This window comes from Lactuca saligna, chromosome 1 (genome assembly GCF_052625555.1).
Source record: "Lactuca saligna cultivar CGN05327 chromosome 1, ASM5262555v1, whole genome shotgun sequence".
Taxonomy (NCBI): Eukaryota; Viridiplantae; Streptophyta; class Magnoliopsida; order Asterales; family Asteraceae; genus Lactuca; species Lactuca saligna.
Window position 1 is genome coordinate 58,736,536 of NC_136417.1, and position 11,712 is coordinate 58,748,247.

General features: G+C 31.3%; 1 protein-coding gene across 1 annotated transcript; it reads left to right on the plus strand.

The window, feature by feature from the left end:
* Positions 1-1,318: 1,318 nt before the first annotated feature.
* Positions 1,319-3,433, plus strand: LOC145036994 (chaperonin-like RbcX protein 2, chloroplastic). The gene is made up of 5 exons (XM_078985537.1): positions 1,319-1,847; positions 2,456-2,547; positions 2,823-2,880; positions 2,958-3,023; positions 3,093-3,433. Exons 1-5 carry the CDS (start codon positions 1,566-1,568, stop codon positions 3,213-3,215), a joined length of 621 nt encoding a protein of 206 aa, XP_078841663.1. The 5' UTR covers positions 1,319-1,565; the 3' UTR covers positions 3,216-3,433.
* Positions 3,434-11,712: the final 8,279 nt, after the last annotated feature.

The following is an 11,712-nucleotide window of genomic DNA, read 5'->3' on the forward strand; positions in this document are numbered from 1 at the left end:
GTTGTATTACGCTAGAAATTCAATAAACTAGTATGTGTTTTACTTTCTGGTATTCAAATGGGTTGATGGGTTCAATTCTTAGAACATCTTGATTCTCGAGTATTTGCAAATGTATGATACTAAGTGGAAATTCAATCATTTCGATATTTTCATTATGTACTAGTTTGGTTTGTTTGATAACGTTATGTTTGTTCAAGGGTTACACTAAAATGGTGGAGGATTGTTGGTGATTTTAGTGTCACCATGTCATTTTAAGTAACTGGAACTAACATGTGAGCTAAAGGGGCTTCATAATTTGTACTCTAATATATGTACGAGGTTGTGTGGAGTGCACACATGTATAAGATCGAATTAGAAGCTGGTTCGACGACTATTCGGGGGTTCGGGGGCAACGCCCCTTTGGCGGGGTCCAAGGGGCAGAGCCCCAAATTTTACATATGAGAACATAGTGGAAAAATCAATTTCTTGAGGGTGATTATAGTAAAAGTAACGAAATTCGTTAGTTTTGGTAACCCTAAATCCTCATTAAATCCGGATTAACATTACTTGCTTCCAAAGCAACTAATAACGACCAAACCCTAATCTCGTTTAATAAATAAACAATTCTTCCTCTTCAGATGAGGGTAACGATCTTAAACTCTCGTTTTTCATCATACTTTCACAGAATCCTCTAGCATATTAACTTACGTTTTCTGTGCCTAGAAACGCAAGTGTCCACTTGGATTATCCTAAACTGAATTTTTTGTAACCCAAACATAGGGTAGAGATATTAGTTCGAAAAGTGATATCACGATCCAAGTTGGTATCCAGATCTCCATCACAAACCCTAAATTTCCCAACATTTTCTAATTAATATTAACAAGTTCTTTTTCAAAACAACACAACCTACTCATTTGCATTATCTCACCAACATTTACAAGAGTTTTCATTACATAACTAACTCTTCTAAAAAAGACAACTACACCCATTCAACCGAATTTACAAAAACGAGATGCTACGATTCCAAAAACGGTCTAAAAACAGCTGATTACAACCCGACCCGAACCGTTTATGTGGATATCTAATTCCCATTGATGTTAACTATTCCGAAAACGGTCTAAAAAGTAAAAACATATAATTACAACCCCGCCGAGGGCCGTTTTTGTGGATATCTAGTTCTCATTGATGTTCTTGCAAGTTGCAATTGATTCATATAGACCCGGTCCAGTCTTCAAACACAAGAGAAACCCAACTTCGAGTCGGCATGAAAACTCTTCATGGTTGGACCATTTTGGACCTCAAATATATTTCTGGCCATTCTTCCCACAAATTCCTTGTTTTCCCCACACGACTTCTCTTGCCCACCAAAACACAATCACCTTCTTCACTTCTTCCTCAAGAGCTAATCACGCATGAATCTTTGACTTCAATCATCAATTTCTACTTCTCTTTCACACCCACCAAAGTTCTCATCTGGGTGTTCTCTTGTTTCGTTGTTCGATTCTGATTTGGCTAAAAAGTTTCAATCTTTACCCATAAAGAACCCAGTTTTTAGGGTTTTAGTTCGTCTCTGTGAGTTCTGAACCATGGTAGGGGGCATATGCGTTGTTGGTTCGCCCATTGTGGATTCACATACTTCCCCATGTTTGTGTATCGATACACTCATATCAACGCATATGAATCACACAAGTAATGGGGATTTGAATTTGCAAAGGAAATCGATCAGTAAAAAGCTGAGATCTTCTTTCACGGATTCCAGGCTTCCATCAAAGGCAATTGCTTCCAAGAAGCAGAAGAGGGTTAAAAGTTTTGTGATTGTCAATGATCTTGGTGGACAATATGAAGAAAGTTTTCATGATGTTAAATCTGTAAGAACTTGTAAATCTACTTCTTTTTAATCTTTTATGTCGAATTGTCAATGGTTATTTAATTATATTTGCAGATCTTACAAATGAATTAGGATTCTTTGGGTATCTATAAATACTTAACTTTGATTTAGAAAACCCAAAACCAAATCCCATTTTTTCACCAATTTTAGTGTAAGGTTTCTTCAACCCAACACCATTTGTTAGATAAAATGTAGATGTAATCTTTTTCAAAATGCATGAGTAAGATTTATTTAAATGTGCGTTGAATGTAACTTTTTTCATTTAATAATATGATTGTTTTGATAACACGATGACATAATTATACACGAATGATTTTATTTCTTTATTCTTGATTGTCTGGTAATATACTTTGTAAAGTTATTGTAATTAGAAAAACATGGATCAAAATTTGTAAAAATCTAATAAACATAAGAACGGTTGTTTTATAAAACTAAAAAGTTAGAAAAAAAAGGATATTAGTATAATTGATTGGAGAGCAAGAAATAACATTCTATTGGGAGTCTATAAATACTTGAAATTGTTTCAAGGATATGACTTATTTACCCTTTTGGCATGAATCTAATTACCAAATGTTATGTTTCTTGTAGCAAATCTTCAATCTTTTCACCTACAAAGCAGTGAGGACTGTTATGAACCAACTTTATGAGATGAATCCAACTCAATATCGATGGTTTTATGAGTAAGTCTACCAAATTCATGATTTTTAGTACCAAATTTTTATTTTATAATTAAGCGACTTATTTTTTATTACTATGTTATACTAAATATTGAACTCGTTTTAAAGCATTTCAACACAAAACACCATTTTTGTGTATTATAAGTTTTATAATGTATACTATCAATAACGTCTAATGATATAAAGGTTATTGAGCTTTTGGGTATTATTACTTAACACTATTAGGTTACTCTATTTCTAATTTTGATACTGTAATTTTGACTTTTTTTTTTCAACAGTTTTGTGGCATCAAATCAGCCCATTGATGGAAAACGTTTCATTCGAGTCCTCCAAAAGGTACATAAAAATCTCACAAATTGAACAACATTCATGGGTCTTTAACTGTGTTTATAATCTCGATTTTGCTTTTTTAGGAGAAACATGAACTTGCAGAAAGAGTAATGGTGACACGCCTTCACCTTTATGGTAAATGGGTCAAGGTATGTAATTTGATTTTGTAATTTCGGGTCACAAAATGGGAAATTTATGGGATTTGGATTTTGTGGTAGAAATTGGATCATGCTGAAATGTATAAAGATTTTTCGGATATGAACTTGGAGTTGATGCGTGAAAGGCTCATGGAGACTGTGATATGGCCTTCTGATGATACGAATACAGAAAAGATTGGATGAAAGAGTTCTTTGGTATGTGTATGTGTATATGTATGTATGCATGCATGCATGCATGCATGCATGCGTTTTTTCTTTATTGATTGTTGTTTAATAGGTAGATTCATGGTTCAAGAAGTTTAGCTAGATTTTGGTCAAAACACCTTTTATTTACGATATGTATATGTATATACTATATATATTCTTTATATAATGCCCTTTTAGAATAGTTTGAAGAAGTATCTATTGGTTCATATGTTGGAGTGAATTTTCCTTATATGTGATGCGATATAGTATTTGTGATACAAAACTTCTATCAACATGTTTAGTGTTTCAACCTTATATGCAACAACATATTTTAAGGTGTACTTCTAACCTGAAATAAATGGGTTGACACTACATAACATGTTAATTAAATGAGTTGAATTAGGGTCAAACTCTCACTCTCACACACATACACACACACACTCTCTCTCTCTCTCTATATATATATATATATACACACACACACACACACAAATCTTACACAAAATAACTCGGATTTATTCACAATGGGCAACACCCTTATTTATACAAAGAGAATATTCTTTGAGAGTATTACAACATGATAATTATAGCTATATGACACATGATATCACTAGACATTGTTGCTAGTTTACATAATAATTACACATACTTGTTACATAAAGACTTTTTATTATTACAAACGATAAAACTCAATGATTACAACTAATAATGTGTAATTGTCTTCAAACATCATTACTTACGACTGATTGTTTGTTCTCTGTGTGTGTGTATGCGTGCGTGTATTGTTTTGACAATGTCATGAACCCAACACTGCATGCTATAATTGCTCTTTCTCCTTTCTCGATCCTCACCATAGCTCTTTCTCCTTTTAGTGTAGTAAATGGGTTGGGATGGTTGCATTTGAATATGCATGGTTCGAAACTAATAAATTTGTATGTTTTCCATTTTTACACTTCAAATATGTTTTTAAAAGTTTTATTTATTTATTACAAACATTCGTAGGAAATCATGGCTTAGTAATAGAGAATTGTCATTCTCAATTCCATTCCAGGCCTTGGTTTTGGTATTATTCATTAGCCTCACAAGCATAAAGTTACTATTTTGACATGTACTCGTAGATGAGGGTTTCAACTAGGATCATGCTTGGATATTCTAGAAGGCCCATGATTCACCTTTTACCTTTGTAAATGATATGTACGTCAATACTTGAACACTTTCGTACTCAACACTTTTAAGAAAACAGATGTTTTATGTTTTAGGATCAAATTCTACAGTAACGTTTTCTAAAAAAATTAAATGATTTCAAAAGATTGTCACATTTCTACTAGCCCGTACGAGGAGTGTTACATAATTGGCCAAAGAGGATCGGGATGTATTCCTAGAAGTAGAAAAAATTTCAGGAAGGATGTGTTGAAAAAGGAATGACACAAAGAAAAAAAAAGGGAGAAACTAGGTAAGACCGGGAAGGAGAAAGGTGGAAGAAAGGGGAACATCCATGCATCGCATGTTCAGTACCGAAGTCGGGAAGGATAGGACACGAGAGCGGCAGGATAAATACCATGCACCAAGAATGAATTGAAAACATTTTAAGTAGAATTGTACGTAAAATATTTTAACATTAAAAATTATGTTTCAAAACTCTCGTCTCAACGCTTATAAAACTATCGTAAAATAGACGGATGAAAGATTTGTCATTTATCAACTTACCTTAGCACAAAAAATGATAGACGGGTTGAGACTTGGCCACTAAAAGTACCACATATGATAAAACTATTTGTTAAGAATCGGTGATTATATACGAGAAAAAAAAGTGATTGGTGATTAATCACCCAATTAAATATTTACTCCAACCTTCAACTATTATATATAGTAACACACAAACACTCTTTATGTGCGGGTGCTTTTCTGACCTAAGAGAATCAGTTTGAAAGCAAATAACATATTACAAATCTCGTACATAATCTAATATCGTATCATTGAATTGTTGCATACATAAACTCTTGTTTTCTCATCCTTATTTTTGTTATTGCTCTTGTTCCAACATAAATGGCTCATTACTCATCACTTTAACCAAAAGCCCTAATCGTTAAAGGGGTTGTTTGGTAAGCATGTTAATGGTCCATTTAAGATGTGGTTTATGAATAGTTAAGCATTAAGAGCGTTTGGCAAAGAAAAATCACTTCTGAATCGTTAAGTGAGCCTCTTATTCCCTCATTGTTTGGAAAGACTCTGAAACTTCCTAAAATAGTAAAATCCCCTCTTTTGCCAATTTGATAGATTTTTGTTTTGTGTCGATGAATTCATGATTTAGGGTTTAGAGACTGAATCCTTTTGTTACAGCTTACTAGATATTATTTTTCTTGGCTTTGATTGTTTTCATAGAATCGATGATGATGTATTGATGGATTTAGTTGTGTAGTAGAGTTTAAAGTGAAGATGGGACAAGAGTATCAGTCTTAGAGAAGGGTATTTCTGTTTAGAAAGATTCACACCAACCTATATGGAACACCTCTTATCAAAAGCCCTATTTTGATTACTCAAATTTTAACATTGTCTCTATTAGTGTCATATATTTTGCGATTCTTGTTTGAGCAGGTGTGTGATTTTGCAGAGGTCTCAAGTGGAAAAGCTCAAAGCTTGCTATTGATATCAAAATAGTCTTTTGCATCAGTAGGCATAGGGAAGAGGATTTTTATAGAGAAACCGCTTCATGGTATGCATTTGTCATATTTCCTTTATTCTTTTTATAAAACACAATATTTCACACTTTTAGAACTTTATTGTTGGCAAGTATTGTGCATGTTTTAGTAAAGCTTTTGTTTCACACCATCCATGACTAAGTATGACATTTTATTTTTTAGTGAATAAATATCAAGAAGTGTTACAATCCGACCACTAGCCTTTTTTAGGACAAGCCTTTAAATGCAAAATTGGTTTTGGTTAAAATTTTAAATAGGTCAATTTTCTTCTATATGTGTACTAGGGGTATGTTTTGAGGGTAGTTTGGGTATTTAAACAAATTAAAAGGTTCGGAAAATGACATGATGTAGGCGCACATGATGTCGGTTGCTGGGAGCTTTTATTTTGGCAATGATCAGGTCGGATCTAGTTGGAGTCGGTAAGCATGTTAACCAACACTGACTTTGTGGATAAGCAGTCATAATCTTCTAGAGGCCTCTGAAAACCCGATAAACTCCAAGGTTGAATTGAATGAGATAGCTATTAGCATCGCTAACTCGTTGGATTTATCCAATGTTCGAATTCAAATTTATGTTGCCATGAGACAGCCAGTGAGAAGCCATACATCATCATCAAGTCCTTTTTTTGGGGGGTCTAAGTTTTTCCAAGTGAGTATAAATAAATAGGATAAATAAGATCTCACATGTTCCGTTTATTTCACACCTAAAAAATAGAGTCTTCTTTGCACACTCTCTCTTCAATGCAACTTTCTTTTTCCTTTAGGAGTTTTTTGTTGTGTGTTTATCGGTTCTTCCATAATTGTTGGAAAGAACAATAATCTTCATTCAATTACGAGGTTTTACTTTGAATCTTAAAGCCCTAGAGCGACTAAAAACCTTTAAGGACACGAGTTATTCTGTGTAGTTTTTAGTATCCAAATATCAGAGAACATCAAGTTGATATTAAATTATGTCTCATCTTTTAATTCGTTCTACAACAAAATAGTCTTCCTTCTACATTTATTATAATCACATATGACCGCGGATGATCAAATTGATTTCTGGAGGAAATTTGGTAACCTAATAATAATAATTAGGTTTTATTATTTATTATATGCGACGAAACTCTCAATATTATTTGTTGGTTTATTTGCATTAGAGATTATAACAATTCAATATTACTTCTTAGTACTGATTGTGAAATTGTTTATTATCTTGTCTGAAATACATCTTCTATGGTGGAACCTGATTTTCCGTTAATACTCAAGAATGAAGTGAAGAAACTTGATCTTTCGTATAATGTTGTTGATTTAGAGGGCTGATCAGAATTTTTCGGTTTGGTAGGGTAGAAGAGCCATCGATAGTAGATTTTTTTTTTTTTTTTTTTTTTTTGGGGGGGGGGGGGTGGTGGTTAACGATTTTCTGATTTGAATGTAACTAAGGGAATTGATTTCTTGGGTTTTAAGAGTTTTCCCCTTTAAATTTCAGTTCTATATTGATTTTCACCTAAACCCGACGGTACGGAGAGCAAAAAATTAGATATTTGAGGAATCGAATACCGTCCGGGCCTGTCTCAGATGGATAACAATCCATGGCCCATCCCTCACAAGAGCCCAATAAAATTAGTCTATGTTTCATGTTGGTAGCATCTGTCTATTTAGTTAATGTTATTCATTTAAGAAAATAGTTTTATGGGCCCCAAATATAATATATTCTGTTATACGACATGAATTTTGTATCTTTGAAGAATTTGATCGTTAACACGAATTTCAAGGATTAAATAAGGAATGATTGATTTTGTATTACATAAATATCTTTGTTTGTTTTAAATCTCGGTTGTTATTAGGTTATCCGGAGTTTATAATAGTTTCTAGATTAATTTGAATGCGTGATTTTGTTTTACATCAACATTCTGTTTTTCATTTTGGTCACCTAGCTTGTCTAAGTGTCTTAGATCATAAATATATTACATATCTGTGATTTAGATATTGAAATTTTGTATTTTAACTCAATTTGGGTATTGAAATTTTATTGTTTTGATATTGTAATTTGCCTTTATTTGTGTTATGAATTGTTTTTTCTATCACTAAATTGTCTCACCATATTATGATGACTCACCACACAAGTGAAAATATACCGTTGTGAATTGTTAAATAGCTTTTTAATGACCAACTTAGACAAATATATCAACAATCCAACATAACTATCTAACACAACAAAGTCTGTTATTTATTTATTTATTTTCTATTATTTCATAGTTTATTATTAAATGATAAATTGATATGTCATATGTCATTTGTTTGCAATTTTCATTTTGTTCGTTGGACACTACAACTAACTGATAAATTGAGTATATTTTTTTCATTTGCATATACTTTTATTTTAGTTTTTGCTATTTTTGCTTATGACCCAAATAACTTTAGCCATCAAAATATGTTTGTAACGGTCCTAACACAAACCTGATAAAGAACATACATTTCAATTTGGTACCGATATCGATTTAGTAGTTCTTGCGGCCCATTTGCTCACCGCTATGTATAATTACTTAAAATCATGAATGGGGGTACAATATTTGCTAACTTGGATGTGAATTTATATGTTTTGGAACATGTTGGATGTACTTTGCCCAATAATACAATTGTTTATATATCATGTTCCTTGTCATATCAACAAGGAATATAAGGAATATATGTGAGAAAGTTATCTTTATATCTATTTACTTCATCATATCATCTAAGTAAACTTATTCTAACAAACATTTCTTACTATGGCGAGTTTTTAGCAATTTAGTTTGTTTATTACCAATTTTAGTTTGTCTCTTTCCTTACTTTGTAGAGACATCTTATAAGTTATACCAACCTCCATGATCACATTAATAGGCCAAATGTCTCAAAAAGGTGCTAATGTTATTACATTGTTTAAAATGTGATCGTGACATATCACTATGTTTATTTTCCTTTTGAAGTAAAGTCATTGTACACAATTGTGCAAACGAATTATACGCGGTTTAGTGTTAATGTAATATTTGATTACTTGAGTAACAGGAAAATGGTAATATAGTTAGCAACTGTTATTATAATATCGTCCCCTAAGGCCCTACCTGTAAAGAATCCATCAAAAAGCAATTCGGAGAGCATATATAAAATGGCATATGCTTATCGTATCATTTTTTTTAATGGTATTAGATTCTCCAACAAATTTATGACATTTATTATACTCATTATCTTTTATGCATAAAAACATATGAATTATACAATGTTTCAATTTATAATTATGGTGTACCATCACATCTATTTAATTTAAACTATATGGAATTCATGTACTCATTATCTAGCGTTTCATTACATTTTGAACAATATATGGACCAATAACGAAAACGGTCATCATCAAATGCAAATAATAGAACAATAATTGGACAAGGCTTCAAGAAAATGACAAAAAATGCTACCGAAAATACCCAATACAACCAGAATGATTGAAGAGCAAAAAAAAAAAAAAAGTCGAATCCTAATTAGAAGGCCAAAAAATTGAAGATTACTTCAAAAAATCTATTAGACGGAAAGTGTGGGTGGGAAACTCTCTTCCCTTTTTGTGAGCCATAAGATCATTCCTTTCACTTTCCTTTCCTTCACCTAAACCTAATGAATGAGTTGGAAATTTTCCTTACTATTTTTTTTTATTTTAAAAAAATATATATATATATATTTCCTATAAATATTATATACTCATTTTGTAGGGAATTAAAAACCATAAGTTTTGATATATTTTTAAATAATTTTTAATAGGTATATAATTTAATAATTATTAAAAAAGATAAAAAAAAGTTGGCCAATAGAAATAGAAGAGAGAGTGAGAGAATTAGCTCCCTCACCTCTTTCCCTCACCACCTTTCCCTCAGTCAAGGGATGATGTCCAGTTGAGAGAAAAAACTTCCTTCACTTTTTCCCTCACTAGTACTGTTCAGCTTTAGCGGCACCCTAATATTAATAGTCTATTTTTTTTAATAAATGTATGTTTTGACTTTCTTGCTTTTAAAATATATTTTAATGAAGCTATATTTGGATGATATTACATTTTATGGTGTAGTTTATTAGTTTATAAGTTAATAAATAATTAAACATGCGGATTAGATATAACTGTTTGGAATCCTGTGGACAAAAATCCGCATAAACCATCCCAAACCAAATCATATTCGGGTCCAATCAGATTTATGAAGATGTCACCCAAATCGAATCGTATTAATGTTTGATAAGATTGTTGTTTTGATAAGATTGTTGTTTTGTCACCTTTGCCTTTTTTAAGTTCCACTAGTATAAGGGGTTGAGATTCATTGTCCCAATTTATCTTCATTATAACAATAGATGATCTTCCTGTAACTATGAATGATGTTATAATTCATGGTATGTTTCAGTGGTGCACTCGTTGGAAATGAAGGTTTCTCCGATCTCTTATTTATTCTACATCGATGATGCTTTGTTCTTAGGTAAATAGGATGCAAGAAAAAGTCCAAAATTTAGTTTGATTGTTGGGATTTTTAATTTAGCTTCAGGGTTAGAAATGAATCTCATCACGTCAATAGACACATAGTAGAGAAAGATTCGACTAGACTAAATCAAATGGTAGTTATTATAGGATGTGAAACAACTATAGTTCCTTTAAAACATTTTGAATTACTGGTAGGGGATAATATGTGACGATTGATATGTCATAATTGATAGATTTAAGAAAAAACTTTATAACCTTAAAGTTAAGATGTGAAATCTATGTTGGGTGGTTTAGGCATTTTTTACATCTATTTTTTAAAATGTTGGAAATAATGTGTCACTTATTACAAGGAGTTAGATCATGTTTTTTTTAGGAGGAAATTGAATGAAAATGTATTTATCATTTGTCAACCTATTAATAAAAAAATATTTTTTTGCCATGTGTCACCGTAATAGCTTTTTAATTAATATCGTATTACTTGTCAAACTATTAATTCTTCATTCTAAATTTCAAAATTTAAAATTTCCACTTTAATTACATTAAATTAATAAAATTAGAATATAAAGAAAATAAAATTAATAAAAATTATAATATGATATAATTTCACATATTTATTTGAACCAACAATTATAATTTTATATAATTAAAAAAATATTTCTTAATTAATAATGTACTTAAAATAATTTATTTAAAACATTTAAATTATAACTTTGAGTTTTTTACTATGAAAGTTTAATCAATTTTGTAATCATAATTTCCACGTGCTATAAACTAATATATATATATATATATATATATATATATATATATATATATATATATGCCCTATGTTATAAACTTGTATCATTTCATAAATTGTTATAAATTGTATAATTAGTTAAGTTTGTTGTTATAAAAGTTATAAAATATATAAGAATATTTTCTTCCCTCTAAGAACCTAATGGTAGGGATAGAGGTGACAAATTCCACAAAGGATATCTATGGACTATGGTTCAAATTAATACGAGTGCCACGATTTACCCACATGTGATTGACATTTGGATGTGTCCGACATCCGCCTCTTAGATAATACGATTTACCATCTCATTTCAAAGCATAAGAACACTATTATTGGATACATTGTCCATATTAATTTTTTATTTAAAAAAAAAAAAAAACAATGCAAATAGCCAAATATGCTAGGGTACATACACCAAGCAAACGTTTTGGGCTAGTCATATGTATGGATTGTCATCTCAACCTTTTTCCAAACCATTACACCAATCGACACAACTTAGAAGAATATTAAAGTCTACAACTCTACAAGCAAGACCCACCTCTCTCTCTCTCTC